At 32.6% G+C, this 19,338-nt stretch overlaps 1 protein-coding gene across 2 annotated transcripts in view; it reads right to left on the reverse strand.

Moving 5' to 3' along the window:
- The window catches only part of LOC145263128 (cytochrome c oxidase copper chaperone-like), a 66,903-nt gene that overhangs the window by 17,710 nt on the left and 29,855 nt on the right, over window positions 1-19,338 (reverse strand). For both annotated transcript variants that reach the window (XM_080120069.1, XM_080120070.1), the window contains exon 2: window positions 17,374-17,494. In XM_080120069.1, coding sequence (XP_079976195.1) covers window positions 17,410-17,494 — 85 coding nt within the window. In that variant the 3' untranslated portion in view covers window positions 17,374-17,409. The remainder of the gene's footprint in view (window positions 1-17,373; window positions 17,495-19,338) is intronic.

The raw sequence follows: 19,338 nt of genomic DNA on the forward strand, positions 1-19,338 counted from the left end.
GCCAGATTTCATTCCCAGTCATCATCACACTTTGTACACATGACAGGCTCTTTCATTGGTCGACAGTGGTAATGCTTTGTTGGTTAGTAAAGTCAGAAATCCACTGATCTGACTCCATCCATTCCTAATCCGTGCAATTATACCAACCCCAGCTCCTCCCTGTATACTCCAATGTTATTTATTTTCAATATATAGCAAGCTAGATGAATTCCTGTCCTAGAACAGGTAAAAACCAATTCACTAAATAGAACAGTTTTGCATCATTTTCATTTCTCTTTATAAATATTAAAATCAAAATTGCTACATAATTGGTCCGAGCAACACCAAGTTAGCTTGACGATTATGATAGTTATTGATATCTGTAAATAATTAGAAGCAGAAAGAATGTTATCAAGGCGAAAGCTATTTTTATAGGATAAAAATATCTTTGTTAAAATAGTTCCCAAAAATGTTAACTTGGTGAAAAGGAATGTTAGTTTTCACAATCAACATAAACAAAAATTATGTCACGAAGGTGGATCATCCAATTTGTGTCTTTGGTCATGTGGAGTTAATGCCGTAATGAGATAGTTAGAGATATACCTACAGAGTTAGTTTGATGCCCGTCGGGTTTGAACTTGACGTCCGTGGAAGTCAAAAGGGGCGAAATAGCAAAATGTACACTTGTACGAAGTGTGCCCAAACTCCGAGAAGGTACCCAGCATGAAAATAAATGATTATATCCAAATATTTACGTCTTTGCATTTCCCTTTTCGAATGAAAAGCATCTTTAATTTCAGGAAGCAAGAAACAAACGTTGTGAAAGTATGTGTCTTTTGCTGGTGATATCACCAACAAAGTTATCCGTCCCTTTAGTAAAGACTGTGTAAGTTGCTACTGTCAACAGTTGTTATACACACTGTTATAAAAATATCTACACACATGAACACTAGAGATGATCAATAAATGTTGTATGCACATTCAAGGAGCTAGACGACCACAATGTTAAAACACGTATATATACATATACTGACACATCACAATGGTAAAAAAAGACATCAGTTATATAGACCCGGTTTATATACAAACTCCAGCTATGCAGCAAAATATACCAAACTGTATGTCTAGAATCCTTATTCCTATTTTGATAAAAATTTATTACATGATTTTGATTCTAGAAAATATTGTGAATTTAAACTAAAAAAATCTTGAAAAGAAATTGAAATTCAGGGTATGTTGAGTGGTGTTCTAAAAGTAATGGCTCCTATTTTTTTTTTTTCATTCTGTTCAAATTGATCAGAGGGGATTGCAAATTGCATTGTTATGATGACTGAACTTATGCATTCATGACCTGAAAATTTCATATCTCTGTTGCAGATATTAACAATGTGAGAATAAGAAAGCAACCCCTGTCATGGATGTGTCATTGAATTCCTCCATACAGAAAAAAATTGAACCGCTCAACATTCACCAATCCTCGTTGAATGATTACAAAGCCGATGCAGTTAATGTCAACATAGTTGATGGGTTCATCGATTTCAGAGATGCGAAGGACAAAATGCACTCTGGACGCCCATGCAGAGCCAGTACACCATCACTAGGAAAAGTGCATTGAGCATGGTGGTGACTATGTAAAAAAAATAATTTTTCTGGAACACAAAAGATCACTTGTTTTAATCCTAACACTCATCTTCGTAACTCTTCAACTTTTTTTTTTTATAATTAAAAATTAGGATGAATTACTTTTGGAATAAGCCTCATTAATTAATTAATGACTAGGAATCTTAGGCGCCTCTACCAGAGAATGCCGATGGGGCTGCCCAGACATTTTTTGCAGGCGAATGTGCTTCTGCACTTAAGTGCTTCCCCTTCAAATCCTACTTTCTGACCCTTGTGTCAGATCTTGCCATGGGAGGGAGATAAATAAGGACGTGCATACATGCGTGTTTGCAGATCGACTGTTTCGCTGTATCACAACTTTTCAATGTATCATTAGTTAAACTGAATATTTTTCTAATGCCAACATTTTTTTCTAAAGAGAGAAAATAAAAAAAGCATAAAATAGATATAAGACTTTCTAAAGAAGACAACCAAAAAGGGAACGTTTAGTAGACAGGACAAAAGCTAGAGTAATTGTAATATTAAAACACCAAACAGCCATAAACATACAAGTAAGAAAGGAAAAAAAAAAGAAAGTCATAGGCTACACTATGACCTTAGACGTTAGACAAAAGTCAACCAATCACTAGCCTAGTCTTCCTACTAGTGTTGGGACGATTACTCGGAAAAGTGGAACTTTTAGAGGTATTGAAATCAGTATTAGAAAAATTTGTACTTATTTTTCAATACCAAAAACGATTCTTTTGTCTTTTTGTTTAAAACAAAATTTTTCACTGCTGGTAAAATAAAATAATATTTATTGATTTTAAACTACCAGTAAAACTAAAATCAGCAAGAGTATTTTTACGCCTAAAAAAATCTCTGCAAATTTAACATGTTTTTTAAAGTAATTGAGAAAAAATAACTCTAAAGTTAAATATTAAGAGATCTAGAAAGAATCGGGATCAGTAATTGTATAAAAAAAAAAAAAAAACTTTGGGATCGTCCCATCAAAACTTTGTACCACTGATGATCCAGAAAAGCGAAAAATGTAGAAAAAATAGCCAGCAATAACATTAAGAGGTTGTAGTGCACATTTATAAAAAGCCTGCAAACGTATTCAGAGCAGAACGGCCTACTGCTACTTCAACTTTCTGGTAACTGTATTAAATTAAGAGAGAGGGAGGAAGAATGACATTTTTTAAACTTGTAACTTTATATGTTACAAATATTTTAAATAAACTGTAAATGATATTTTACAAATAATGTTTTTTCATGATAGAGCACTATTTCAAACAGCAGTAGTATTATTATTACTAAGAAAGTTTTAAGCCTTTATTTACAGTATAACATTAAAAAAATAAAAATAAGCAAACTGAATTTAGTTCTTATAAAACTTGTCTAATAATAGTTCCCTCTCTTTGAAAGATATAATTCAAACAGAAATATAAAAACTAATATTTATAGTTTAATCCTATCTTGAAAAAAAAAATGCTTCATATTTGAGATTGAATATCAATACACAAGGTAAATTATATAATTCAAATTAACAATTACAAAATTTATTAAAAAACAAATACAAGATAGAATAAATAATAATCTTATGCCATTCTATATTCTATTCAGAGATTTATAAAGAATCAGAATCTGTAAAAATATTGGAATCGTCCCCATGTTAACACACACACACACACACACACACACACACACACACACACACACTAGTGATGGGACGATTCCAGTATTTTTCCCAATTCTGATACAATTACAGATTCTGTATTAAATTCCCGATTCTGATACAATTACCGATTCTTTTAAATCTCTAAATATTTAACTATAGAGTTGTCATGTTATGCAAAACATGTAAAATATGCAGATATTTTCCTAAACGTAAAATTACATTTGTGGAGGTTGATCTACAGATTTTAGCTTTACTGGTAATTTAAAATCAATAAATATTTATTATTTAATCATTACCAACAATGGAAGATTTTGCTTGAAACAAATCAAATAAAAAAAGATAATTAAAAGAATTGTTTTGGCATTGGAAAATAGGTAACAATTTTTTCGATTCCGATACCTCCAAATTTGTCGATTTTTCTGATTTCCGATTCCAATTAATCATTCCAACACTAATATATACAGACACACATATTCAAAAGCAACAACATTCAACATCAATAGTCGAATGCAAGTCAAAAAACATGAAATTTACATGGGCCAGCCACAGGAAAAAAAACTCACAATTTGTACATAGAAATAACCAAAAGAATACCCATCTCATGACGTGTAAAATTAACTTGCTGAACAGAATAGTTTTGCACCACTTTTATGTCCTTTTATAAAGATTAAAATCAAAATGTAATGCTACCAAGCCTCATGTCTAGAATCCTTATTCAAATTCTGATCAAAATCTATTATATGATTTTAAGTCGAGAAAATGTAAAATATTCAAAGTTTAAAAAAAAGAATTGAAATTCAAGGAAATTAGCTTAATGAGTATGGATCAATTTGAAGGCAAATCTGAAATAAAACAAAATATAGCTGACAACTGGACCCCTTACACCTAGCAGCTGTGTTTTAAAATTCATCAAGATCAGTAAATTATTTTAGGAGTGAATCCAGTACAGAAAAATATAAACAGTAGCACGTTGCCCAACTCAGTCAGAAAATACACTTAAATATGATATTTTAATTCATGCAGATTTTGTATTCATTATTATAGAGCCAATACTCCACTGATTATTATATTGTACCCAATATATAATAATGATTTCAAAAGTAAAAAAAAAAAAAAAGACTTGGGTGCCATCAACTAGAATCAAAACCAAAACATTTAGTGCTCCAGCCTTATTTGTTACCATCTGAGCTAACGACAGATGGATAAGAAAACTTAAAAAATTGACTGGCTTTAACATGTAAATGTATATTTGCACATGTATAAAAGTAACAAGTTCCGTCAAATTACGTCTGCCAAGTTCCAAGTTCTCCGCAATTTTGACTCCTTAGCAGTTATTTTTACTGGCTAAAGACTAAATCGAATTTGTTCCATATATATTAAGTTTCAAGTCCGTAAACCAAAATTTGACAAAGTAGTTTGGTAGAGATCATTCCACAGACAATGTTACTTTTATGTATAATTATATAATTAATCTGATGCAAGTCACGCAAAGGCCAGAAACATACACATAAGAGTCTTTAAAGGGGAAGATCTGTTTTGTACAAATATTTTAATATACACATTAACTGCAAGTAAACGGAATGCAACCTGGAAATTAAAAATGGTGGGGAGGATGTAGGTAACTTCTATTAAAAACGATTTCACAAATTTAATTTATTAAATAAAGTGCATGTTTTAATGCAGAAATGTCTTATTTTGATGGATTTTTTATTTTCATTCTATGTATTTTTTAAGTTATATTTATATTAGGTTGGTGCAAAAATGTCGTTTTGTGACGTGTAAAAATAAAAAAATAAAAACAACATTATTTTTGCACCAACCTAATATTATGAACAACTGGTACCACTAAAAAAAAAAAAAAATTGAAATCTGGTGGGCGATGTCCTTTTCTCCTCTGCTACCTCTTTCTCATAGAAGAGACGTTACAAGCCTATTTCTGCTTTATCATTATTTTCATGGCAGGTGCTTGACTGAACTCCACTTTATGGTTCCCCCCTCCTGTAAGGCATTCGCAGCAAACACCCGACTAGCTACAATTACTATCTGTAATTCCCTCACTCACTCCCTCTGTATCTAAAACTAAATGAAAATTCCATGAAGTTTTTCGGGGTTTTTTTTACAACTGCTCAACCATAGTACACATCTACACATAGTAGATGCGAGTTCAATCCCTTGGCAATAAAGAAAATCAGTAAAAACTATAAAAACATCCGCTTATCTTTTCACTTCATCTACTCTTTTCCAAATATACAAACTTACAGAATGTGTATACTCAAAATAAAAATAGATTTATATTATTTGGATTCATCGGACTACTCTTCTCATCTTAAGTGGGATTTTCACGTTTCGTTGTAACCTCCGACCTTCTCCACGTGTATCTTGTTGAACTCTGGAGTTTTGGACGGAATTTAGAGTGGAATCCTTTATTATATACCAAATATATAGAGCTGCTTCCTAGCCGACTATAACACAGCTGTTTTCAAGTCTAACATAAACAAATTCTTGATGAGCCATACTCTTTTAAAAAAAAAAAAAAAAAAAAAATTAACTTATCCAATTTCCATTAACCCTCATCCTTGAGTAGCCTTTGGGCCTTGATAGGTGATGACTCTATGGTAACAAAAATTTTTTTCCATGAACAATCATTAGTAAAAATTAAATATGAAGGTTAGTCTTATTAATTTTATTTCTTAATAAGTTTTATCTAGTTTTATGAACAATTGATATTGAATTATTTATGAATATCAGTAAAAACTAAGATCTGTTGGTGTTATTTTATAAGCAGTTATGAAATGCTTTATTTAAAAATTTTTTTTTCATATCTAAGCAGTGAAGGGTTACCTGCCCTTTGTTATTGTTTCATCATTTTTTAACAGGACATTTTTTTTTTTTAATTTATTTTCTAAATTATTAAATATTCAAATTTTTTTTTTTTTTTTTTTAATATTTTTATATGCATAAAAGTTTATACATGGACATGCATATCTGGGTATCACTAGTCCTCAGCATGGCTATAACTTGTAGACTACCAATCGTGTAGATGTGAGTTCAATCCCTTGGCAATAAATAAAGAAAATCAGTAAAAACTGTAAACATCAGCTTATCTTTTCACTTCATTTACTCTTTTTCAAATATACAACTACCCAGAATGTGTATACTTAAAATAAAATAGATTTATATTATTTGGATTTATCGGACTACTGTTCTCATCTTGAGTGTGATTTTCACAACGTTTCGTTGTAACCTCCGACCTTCTCCACATGTATCTTGTCGAACTCTGGAATGTGGATGGAATTTTGAGCGAAATCCTTTATCGAGGCCCTAAGTAATTTGCAATTGTATTTTTCGATTGCTCACACTGAAGATTGAACCTTCAGGAGGAGGTCACTTTTTATAATTGATTCTTTTTCCACATGGCATAGTGGTTAGAGTACTTGGAAAAATCAATTATAAAAAGTGATTCTACAGAAGATTGGAGGTTCAATCCTCAGTGTGGGCGACCGAAAAATATAACCGTGAATTACTTTGGACCTTTATCCAGTCATAGCTGACGGAACAAGAGCACACTTCCCTCGTGAAGTAAATAAAGGGTTAATCTCACCTAAGATGAGAACATTAGTCTGATGAATCCAAATAATACGAATAACCAATCCTCATCTCAAAAATTCAGAAATATAAAATAGATTTATGTAGCCAATATTTCTGTGCCATTCTACAAACTGATACAAATAAAACTTCTCATAAATTCTGCAATTTATTTTTTGCTTTTCTTGAGATTTGAACCCACAAGGCTTAGTTTTATCTTTTTCCATATTTTTTTTTTTTTTTTTTTTCATTTTTTTCCTACATTTCATTTATTTTTTTTATAAAACAATTGGTAATAAATTACCTATGAATACGATTAGAAACTCAATATAAAGGCTTGGTTTAATTTTTATTTGCTTTATTTATTTTTTATTATTCATTTTCATTGATACACACGGTGTTCCAAAAGTCTTGGGAACATTTCAAGTCCTCATATCTGTTTAACTATGAATGGTAGTAAGATTAAATTGGTACCATTTTAAAGCCAAATACATTAAGTTTTTTTGTAAAGCTATTGTTTCATTTCGTTTCATATCCAGTAATGGCGTTCACTCAACCAGAAAAGGTGTTTTATGTGTTTGAATTTGAAAAAAACTGAATCCTGGATACTTGTTCAATGTGCATTGCACAAAGAAAAAATCTCACACACTATTTTTTTTTTTTGTGAGGATTTGTGAAATAACTAGTCTATGTGCCTCCCATTTCAAGAGATGTGGATGAGCTGAAGGCTCGATTAACACAAGTTATTGCAACCATTGATAATGCAATGCTGGGACACGTTTGGCAAGAATTGGACTATTGATTTGATGTGTCATGTGACCAATGGTGCTCAAATTGAACATCTTTGAACATTCCATGAAAAACTTGAGATTACAAGCTTTTTGAATATACAAGATGCGTTTTTATATCCTTAATAGTTCTCGAAATATTTAATGTCAAAATGTGCCCAAAACTTTTGAAACACCCTGTATTTTCATTTTATTTCTTCCAAGTATTATGTATTAAAAAAAAAAAAAAAGAAAAAAGTACCAAATTATCTATGAATATCATGAGTAAAGGACAAAAGGTCAATCATACTTGATAAACACTAATATTTTGCCTGTTACTGTGCTTTTATTCTTCTTCAAAGAAACTTTTTATTTGTTAGTAAGCTGAAAGCAATCATGTATTTAAAAAAGAAAAAGTAGCTGAAATAGGTCAATGCAATAAATGTTTTTGGCACCCACCCTGTTTCAAATATACAACTTACATGATAACATTAGTTTGGAATAAAAATAGATTTATGTAGCCAATATTTCCATACTATTCTACTATATATGATTGTAAACTGATGCAAATAAAAATGCTCAATTCTGCAATTAATTTTTTTTCTTCTTTTGGAGATTTGAACCCACAACTTCAGACACTAACCATCATCCATTACATGATTTTGATTCTAGAAAATGTTTACAATGCAAGGCCTAAGATGAAGGGTTAAGAAATTGAAATTCAAAGAATCTTGCTAAATTGGTATCAAATGACTGGATCAAATTCAATGCAAATCTGAAATATCAGAAATTTCAAAACGGAAGTTGTGCCCATATTATGCCCCCCCCCACACACACACCAAGAACTCTTTAAAATATTCCAAAGAGACTAACATTTGTGGAATATTCATTAATTCATGTATTATATCAATTGTAAAAATTTCACAAAAACCAGAGATATTGGAATTTTCATGGAGAGCTTTTTTTTTCTTTTTTTTTTTTTTTTTTTTTTTTTTACTCCCTTTGCATTAAACTAAATACAATTTTAAACGGAGAGAGGAAACGAGAGAGCATAGAACAAATCAGATAAGCACCTCAGACCAACCACGCTGCCTAAAATGAATTCGAAAAAAAATCCTCCACTCTATAATAAAAAGTCAACAGTGAGTGTTATTTTTTAGGTCATCAGAAATGATAATTGATATATGAATATATTACGGGTATAATTCTATGATTTTTATATGAATATTTTAGTAATATATATAGCATTAATAGGGAATGCAAACACTCGAAGCATAACTTTTTCTTTCATTAAATACAGCCCATATTTCAGCCCTTTTCACTTAGCAGCAATATTCCAAAATTCATAACGACCAGTTAATTAATTTCGGGGGTGAATTCTGTACATACTAATATGTAAGCATAAAAAAAAAAAAAAAAAAAAAAAAAAAAAACTATAGATAAACCAGTATGCCACGTGGTGTTACCCGGTCATAAAATATGCTTAAATATGTTCATTTAAGCAGATTTTGTATTTATTATTATAGAACCAATACTCCAATAATTATCATATTGTACCCAATACATAGTAGTGATTTCAAAAGTTAAAAATATAACTTGGGTACCATTAGCTAGAACCGAAACCAAAACATTTAGCACTCTAGTGTTAGTTGTTACTATTTGAACAAACGGATATAAAAACCTTAAAAATTTACCAACTTTAACATAAGTGTATATTTGCACATACATAAAAGAGCATTAAGTTTACTTATGCCTGCCAAGTTCCAATTTTTCAATTTTGGCCCCTTAGCAGTTATTTTTACCGGCTAAAAAAAAAAAAAAAAAAAAAAAAAAAAAAAAATTAAATTTGCTCCACAGGTCTGAATCCCCTATGTATCAAGTTTAAAGTTTGTAAACCAAAAATTGACAGAATAGTTTGGTAGAGACCGTTGTGCACACAGACAATGTTACATACATATACATTTCTACATGCGTTACAGAAAATCAGAAAAACATGATTAGTGCCTGTTTCATGTCCCATGTTCAAGTCTCACTGGTTTCTGTTGGTGCACTACCTCTGACCTACTAAACATTTCCATTAGCATGACTGCTACTATGTAACATTCTAAGAGAAGTTTCTTCCCAAAGACAGTTGCTCAAAAAGTTTAGAAACCACTGGTTCACACTGAGACCACTTAAGACAGGAAAAAAATATATAAAAATAAAATAAAAAAATACTACAGTTTAGTTTTAGTCTAGACAAAGAAACAATTTTAGCAGAAAAGACTAAATAAAATAACAGTGAGGAAACAAACAACTTCAATCATTATGTGGCTGGATTCAACTCGAGTGATTAATAGACAGGAATGATAGTAATCATTACATTCGTTTGTAAATTTGTAACTAATTACAAAGGATGACTGGTTTAAAAACACCAACGAATGGTGTTAGAGTATAAGGATGTCACAGGTACAATGTCAGTGTTGTAAGCGAGTCTAAACAAATATATAAACTAGTGTTGGGACGATTAATCGGAATCGGAAGATTTGGGAGTATTGAAATCAGTATCGGAATCGGAAGAATTGGTGCCTATTTTCCGATGCCAAAACAATTCTTTTAATTGCTTTATTTTTTATTTATTTATTTTTTTTTTATTTTGTTTAAAGAAAAAAACTTCCATTGCTGGTAATAATGATAAAATAATAAATATTTCTTGATTTTAAATTACCAGTAAAACTAAAATCGATACATCATCCTTCACAAGCGTATTTTGACATTTAGGAAAATATCTGCAGATTTAATGTGTTTTTATGAAAACCAGGGAAAATAACAATTTTATAGTTAAATAATTAGAGATTTATAAAAAAAAAAAAATCAGAATCAGTAATCGTATCGTAATCAGGAATTTAGCACGGAATCAGTAATTGTATTGGAATCGGGAAAAATATTGGAATTGTCCCATCACTAATATAATCCCCTTTTAAGTAAAATTAATGTTGAACCCTATTTGTGAATTGCGAATAAGGCTGCAAATTAGTTGCATGCATCATTCACAAACTTCTCGGTTGTCTGAATACTCTTATTGTGGTATGAATTATGACAAGCCCATTTACTTGGTTTCATAAGCATTTTAATCTACTTTCATTTAAATGTTAATTTCTTATAACCGAGTGGAAGAACACTAGCTTACAAGATTGACTGGGTTAGAGTTCCGCGATCAGCAGTAACTATCACTTTCTGTACTGATGATTGTAAGCATAAAATACTAGTATCTATAAGTATAAAAAAATGAATATATATATCCTTTTATTTGTTTTTACATGAGCAGCAATATGTTGTGACACAGTCATGAGTATGTTTCGGTCAGCTTAGTTATCTTGAGCACGTGGTACAGTGGGAGAAGAGGTGGCTGGTCAATGCATCTAAAACCAAGCTTCTATCTTTACATCATCAACGCTCTGATCCCCGTCTGGCATCAATTGAAATCGATGGCTCTCGTCTTGGGGAGGCTCCATGTTTTAACAAGCTTCTGGGTTTGACCTTTACTCCTGATCTGAAATGGAACACGTACATCAGGTCTGTTGCCAAGGATGCTGGGAAAATGGTGGGATCCTTCTACCACTCCAGAAGATATCTCACTACTGATGCAATTCTCTTTCTGTATAAAAGCCAAGTACGTCCAAGGATGGAGTACTGCTGGCACATCTGGGCAGGAGCTGCTAAAAACAGCCTATCCTGCCTTGACAGAGTACAAAATAGATTTTGTGGTTTAGTGAGGGATGCCTTTTTCTCTTCCCTGCAGCCTCTCTCCCACAGAAGAGACGTTGCGAGCATGCCTTTGTTTTATCGTTATTTCCATGGCAAGTGCTCGTCTGAGCTCCAATCTCTCGACCCCCCCTCACCAATCTTTCACGAGAGAAACTACTGTCAATAATTTTCCCCACTCTTTATCTGTGCCTAAATCAAAATGTAGATTCCATGAGCAGAGCTTTCTCAGAAGTGAACGACTGTGGAACTCTCTTCCATTCGCCTGTTTCCCACCTGACTACAACTTGGATGTCTTCAAATCCAACATAAACAAATTCCTGACAAACCGGCCCCTTAAGTAAGACATTATCAAATCTCCAATACTAATGATTACTACAATACTATCTCATTGATTACTGTACACGCAATAACCCTTATCCCTGAGTGGCCTCCAGGCCTTGATAAGTGGTGACCCCCCCCCCATGTAAAAAAAAAAAAAAAAAAAAAAAAAAGTAATTAGAGATTTCTTCAGGCGATACAGCTTATACGAAAGCAATGTGTGTGAGTGTGTGTGCAGAAGGGAGGGAGTCAACTGGAGAAAAATTTCAAGCCAGGATCAAAGTCAATGATTCCAGCGAAGAGTAGGATAAACAAAACAGAGGTAGAGCAACAAGCCCCAATCCCCCCCATCACACACACACACTTTTGATGGCCCTTTTCTTTATTTGATATATTGTACTAACATACTAACGGAGGTGGGGGGGGATTGCTCGGGCATAAAATATGCTTAAGTATATTTTAAATTGTCCAGATTTCGTATATATTATTATATAGTCATGATTTCAAAAGTAAAAAGTATTTGGGTACCATCAGTTGAAATTGAAACTGTAGCATTTAAAGCTGGTGACGTTACCACTGTACCAACATGACACGCATATGAACTGATTAAAAATAAACTAAGATGAATGTATAAAATGTATAACGATTTTTTCACTTTTTGGACCTTTAAAAAGCTATTTTAACCGGCTAAAGACCCATAAAAGAACAGTCCGTAAAAAATCCAATCATTTGAGGCCCCTAGCGCCGCTCTGCGACTTTTAGTTTCGGAGGAAATAGATTTTGAAAATATGGAGACAGACAAACAGTCTTTTTATATATTAGATATCTATTTGCTATAAAGCGAAACATAATTCAAAGTGTAGTATCTATTCTATCCTTGGTTAGAAGGAAAAAATCCTCCTAGAAATAGGCTATTGGAATTTTTATCCCAATCCAGAACGATTATTTTATTTAGAAGGTGAGGAGACAAGTAAACAGGGAACTTTTCTAATCATATATTCGTACATACACGTTTAAACATCGTAATTTTGCATATTCATCTCAGCATCAATCAAATTGCGTAACGGTGAGAAATGCTAATTGTCGCTTAGGCAGTGGAGTTTCAATCCTGGCTTGAGATAGTTGCTGGTCTAGCTGCACTGATGAGTGGTGATATAGCGGAACAGTGGGTGTGTGTGTGTGTGTGTGTGTGTGTGTGTGTGTATATATATATATATATATATATATATATATATATATATACTAAATGTGAGATATATATATATAATCAGGGATCCATCCTGGGCCCAACTCTTTTCCTGATCTACATTAATGATCTTCCAAATCATATCCTTACATCATTTGTAGACATTTATGCTGACGACACTACCATTTATGGTAGCACATCTAAGACAGTAAACGACCAAGTTCTCTCCAATTCTCTCTCCTCTGATCTTGAGCACGTAGTACAATGGGGAAAGGAGTGGCTGGTTACTTTTAATGCATCTAAAACCAAGCTTCTCTCTTTACATCATCAACATTCTAATCCACATTTGTCATCAATTGAAATGAATGGCTTTCGTCTTCAGGAGGCCTCAAGTTTTGACAAGCTTCTGGGCTTGACCATTACTCCTGATCTTAAATGGAACACGTATATCAAATCTGTTGCCAAGGCCGCTGGAAAAATGGTGGGATCTTTCTATCGATCCAGTAGATATCTCACTGCTGATGCTATTCTCTATCTATATAAGAGCCAGGTACGTCCAAGGATGGAATACTGTTGCCACATCTGGGCAGGAGCTGCTAGAAAGGACTTGTCCTGCCTTGATAGAGTTCAAAATAGACTTCGTAGCCTCGTAGGAGATGTCCTTTTCTCCTCCTTGCAACCTCTATCTCACAGAAGAGATGTTGCGAGTCTGTCTCTGATGTATCGTTATTTTCATGGAAAGTGTTCAACTGAGCTTCAATCTATGGTCCCCCCTCGCCAAACTTTCACAAGAAACACTCGTCTAGCTGTAAACACTATCAATAATTTCCCCCACTCTTTATCTGTGCTTAAACCTAAACGTAGATTCCATGAACAAAGCTTCTTTCTTAGAACTGCACGCCTGTGGAATTGTCTTCCGTTTTCCTGCTTTCCGGCTGACTACAATATGGTTGTGTTCAAGTCTAAAGTAAATAAGTTCTTGATGAGCCGTTCCATATAAGTTATTAAATTTACCAAATTTTCATTACTAATGATTACTATATTGACCAACTTCTACTGTACACTCTTTAACCCTTATCCTTGAGTGGCCTCTGGGCCTTGATAATGTGGTGATGCCTTTGTAAAAAAAATTACTTCCACACATTACCAACACTGCAGTTCAGGAGTTGAAATCTGAATTCAGATACATTTTACTGATGAACCTAAGGGAGGGTGAAACAAGAATCTAGGAATTCCGGTCTGCAGCTTTCATGGTGTGTGTGAGCTGTGGCATTATTCACTTGCAGAATCATATTTGGGGGGGGGGGGTCAATGGTAGGAGGCAGTAATGGAAATAAGCAGGCAAGTAGTAGATACATGGAAGGAGGAGGAAGGAAAGAGGAGAGGAAGGAGGAGGAAGGAAAGAGAAATTAAAAAAGTAGTGAGGAAGGAGGTATAAAAATGCTAAGTTTTATTTTCAATAAAGCCACAAACATGATGGAACCCTTCCATCGAAATACCTTGGTCCAGCTCTAATGATGCATTTGTGTTCCTATTATTTCCACAAGACATTATATAATATACATACATAGGTACATACATTGAATGATAACAGTTTAGGGTCCAAAATAATGTCAAAAATCTCCTGTGTCAATATCTAATCAAAAGTGTCTTTATCTCATACATAGAAGCTTATAGTACATGGATGAGATACCTACATTAAGTCAATCAATTCACAGTCAATGTACTAAAATCAACTAAAGTACAAATTTGGAAAAGATAGCCCAAACTAATGCATTTTGTGCCATATAAAATTCAGAAGTTTAATAAAAAATCTGCAGGAAATAAATTGCCATGGTGTAAAATGCCCCCTTCTACAAACCAGCAAAAACTTCTGTACCAGGGCTCTATAATGCGAGTGAAATGGTTGCATTTGCGAGTGATTTTTCAAAGTGGCAACTAGAAATAATGAAACGCTTATCTTTTGGAAATTGCATTTCTTTAACTGACAATCTTCCAAAGCTCACTACTGAGCAAAAAATATCTTTTCAATTTTTTATTTTTTTTATTTATATAAAACAAAGTTAAATTATTTAAAAAATAAGTTTAATAAACGGAGGTTGTTTAAAAAAAATATCTGAAGAAATTACGATGTTTATACCTTTAAATATCAACATAAAATTTGTTGTATATTTAGAATTACACTTGTAAAAAAAAAAAAAATAAAAAAAATAAAAAAAAACTTTATGTGCATATTCAACACAGAACTAACATATCATAGTCTAAAAATCATGTGGGTTTGGCTAGTAACTTTTCTATTTGGCTAGTAAACGAAAATATTTAGTTGTCAAAGGTCAACTAAAGATAAGTTTGTCCGTAGAGCCTTGTGTACTGAACTAATATTTAATCAGTAGTCTCTGTTCAGTCTCAAGAGACGGGATAGTCCCTTTAAGAGTAGCTGTGTATATAATCACTGATACTAATGATATAGTGATAAATATTTATAGATTTTAAACTACCAGTAAAACTAAAATCTATAAACATCCCCCCCCCACCCAAACATGAGTATTTTTACATTTCAGAAAATATATCCACATATTACACAGGTATTTAAGTAACCACTCCAATAATCGTGAAGCAAGGATTGTGCAATCACCAACCACATCTCTCAAGAGTTGGCATTGCCAGATTCCAGTAGCAGGAAGTCTAGGATGATTGGAAACAATGCTGTCGTAAGCAAAAAGCACATACAACACCTGGTCACCCATTTAGAACTAATCAGACTCAATGTTGCTTAATTTTGGTATGTCGATGTGATTATGCCGTAAAACCTTTTTGATCCAATCATTTTGAAAAATTAATATTTTCACATTCATGCTATAAAAGTTCTGTATACAACTGATTTTGGGATATAATAACTTTTAGGTGCATTTGCATAGGTAATATCTATCATTATATGAAAAGTGAAATTAACCAATGTTCATTGCCCCCCCCCCCGCCTACTCTTAAGCACACACAAAATACATGCTAAAAATTCCTTGGTTATGAGATTGAGTTATATTAAAACTAAATAAAAATATCCATTTTAGTTATCCTAATTAATTGAAATTTATTCACCAATTTCTTACTAATTTTCTGTCTATAAGTCTCCTCTTCCTTGCTGTATACTGTTCAACCCCACCTTTTCACTTTATATAGTGTCTATGATTTGCTATGTTTCTTAACAGTCAAAACGTAATAAAACTATACAACAAGATTGGAATAATATATTATAAACTATAGGGAACATAGCCACAAGAATACTATTCAACCCATAGCTGGGAAGAGAGAGTGAAAAAAAGAAATATAGGACTGGTTGGCTCACATTTCTTTTTTTTTTTTTTCTAGTATATACATAAACACTAAATCCAATCAAACCAACATACAAGACTTCTGCAACTATAACCTGAAATGAACAGCACAGTTTTTGCAGTTGAATCCCAAGAGGTCATTAAGCGCTTGTGTTAAAAAGAAATATATTTATGATATGAAGAAATTTGAGAAAAGAAAAATCTCAGTCTTAAAGAAATTAAGTTGAACTGTGGAGCAGAGAATAGAGTTCTTGATAAAATTCAGTTGTAAAAGTTACAATCCTAAAGGTTGGTTCACACATCAATGTGAGCAACCCAAAAATACAACTGCAAATTACTTTAGACTTCTACAAAGTTATGGCTGACTGACAGAGCATGCTACTCCTGTGGATTAAATAAAGGGTTTAAAATTTGCCTTAAATGACCTCACAGCAGTTAATAGGCCAATAAACTAGGAAGACCTTATCCTGCCTTGACAGTTCAGAATAGACTTCGTAGCCTAGTGGAAGATGCCCTTTTCTCTTCCCTGCAACCTCTTTCTCACAGAAGAGACTTTAGAATCTGTATTTTATCGCCATTCTCATGGTAAGTGCTCGTCTGAGCTCCAATCTATGCCCCCCCCCCTTACCAAACATTCACGAGAAACATTTGTTTGGCTGTAAACACTGTCAATAGTTTCTCCCACTCTTTATCTGTGCCTAAACCTAAACGTAGGTTCCATGGACAAAGCCTTTTTCTTAGAACTGTTCACCTGTGGAACTCTTCTGTTTACCTGCTTTCCAGCTGACTACAATATGACTGTCTTCAAGTCCAATGTAAACAAGTTCTTGATGAGCCGTTCCCCTTAAGTAATCCAATTTACCAAATTTACACTTCTAATGATTACTATGATATTGTCCATTTGACCACTGTACACTCTTTAATCCTTATCCTCAAGTGGCCTCTGAGACTTGATAAATGGGGATCCCTTTGGAAAAAATAAATAAATAAATAAATAATAACTGAACAACCAATCAAAATTCCGCGCAGATTCCCAAGTTCGGCAAGATACACCTTAAGAAGATCGTAGGTGACATCGACCGAAAAATTGTACAAATAACACTAGAGATGAGAATTATAGTCTGAAGAATCCAAACAATACGAATGTTTCAATAAAAATCCAAGAAAAGTTTCATAACTTACCAATATTGTATAAAAATATTATACATCAGAAGTTGGTCAAATGTTAAAGCCCATCTTTTTCATACAAGCCTTATGTGCCTCTATTAAGTCACCGCAATTCTCTTCACCCTTCTCAACAATGCTGCAATGAAAGAAAAAATAATTTCAGTGAAATACTGGATGATGCATTGGCTGGTACAATTATGTATACGTTGCATAGATATTAGTGTAATTGGAATCAGAATCTGAACTTTTTAAGGTATTGGAATTGGAAAAATTTGTATCTATTTTCCAATGCCAAAAATGATTCTTGTTTCATTTTGGTCTTTGCTTAAACCTTAAATTTTCCATTGCTGATACTAATGATATAGTGATAAATATTTATAAATTTTTAACTACCAGTAAAACTAAAATCTATATACAACACACAAGTATTTTTACGTTTCTGAAAATATATTTACATATTACACAGGTATTTAAGTAACCCCACCAATAAAAATAAAATATTTGAGATTTAAAAAGAATCTGATTTGTCTCATCACTAAGGTATAAATGAAATTTATAAAAAAAAAAATTTGCTAGATTCCAAAGTCCACGATTTTATTTATCTTACCAATCATTTTTTTCCAAAACCAAATCTTTGGGACATTTTATAGATCTGTTTCATTGATGGGAAATGATACTTATATCAATATTAGATATTTCCTCCATGGACTCATCAGAAAAAAAAAAAAAAAATTCTCAATGAAGAATGTGTATTGATGTAATATGTAAAATTCAGAAAAAAATAAAAATAAACAAACAGCAATTTGCATCAGGTTCATTTCGAATCAATTTTTTTTTATTTTTATTTTTTAAACAATTATCTTTTATGGGAACCATTATATATCTTAAACATCGAGCTTCAGAATTTAAGATATATGAATAAAAAAAAAATTTGCAAAACCATACATTTCCACAAACCTATATACATATATACGGCAATTAAGCTGCACAGAACTTTTACTAGTTAGCTTTACTTGTATATTGAACACTGTTGAAATCTATATCAAATGGATGGAAGTCAAAGGCGACTTTAGTCTGGTGTTCAAATCCTGCAAGTTATCCTGGTACAAGTTATATATAACCATACTGGTGAGTCTAGGTTAAGATGAAACATGTGGATATTAAAAATATTCATCACTAGCAGGACCTGTGAAATTACATGAAATGAGAAATATATTTAATCAACAAATATGCTTTGATAAAGCTGATATTTTTCTGTATAGTGCAAAAAATCAGTTTTCTTTTGGACAGAAAAACTGATAACACACAGCAAATATGAGTTTATTAACATTTCTATGAAAATAGTGTCCATTGTGTCTTAAATATAGAACTGACCCAAGCGAGATCAATTAGTACTAATAAATACTCAGAAAGTAATATTGTGTTACATAGATCAATAGAAATACTGAAATCACATTGTAAGAACAATCTTTAATTTACTCATTTAGTCCAGCACCTCTTGGTAGACATTTTTCCTCATTTCTCTCGAATATTCCCATTTTTCTTTTTTTTTTTACATAACGTTTTGCCGATTTCTTTTTTCAGTGAAAAAACTGTTGCACATCAAAATTATGAATTTATTTTCCCCACACTATTACAACAATGATCATATATTATATTCGAAAATGAAGCTACATCAAAGGAAGGTCACTCATATTCTTGTCCAGGGTTGCCAGATTGACCTTTTTGAATCCAAATTTCATGAATTCGGTCTTTTTGAAGTAGTTTGACCTTTAAAAATTGTAACTGGGCTTATTGCGGCGAGCAGAACATCTGCCCAGAAAAGTGTCCTGTGCAAGGACTTGGTGATAGCGTCCACGACAAAAATGGAGAACAGCAGAGAAGAGTCGAGCCTTGGTATACTCCAAATGGGATGGGGGGAGTCCTTAGACATACCAGGAGTGGTTTCCACCAGACTCTTCAACAAGCCGTAGAGTAGTC

Source organism: Euprymna scolopes, chromosome 38, assembly GCF_053919585.1.
Source record: "Euprymna scolopes isolate OS-2025 chromosome 38, ASM5391958v1, whole genome shotgun sequence".
Classification (NCBI taxonomy): Eukaryota; Metazoa; Mollusca; class Cephalopoda; order Sepiida; family Sepiolidae; genus Euprymna; species Euprymna scolopes.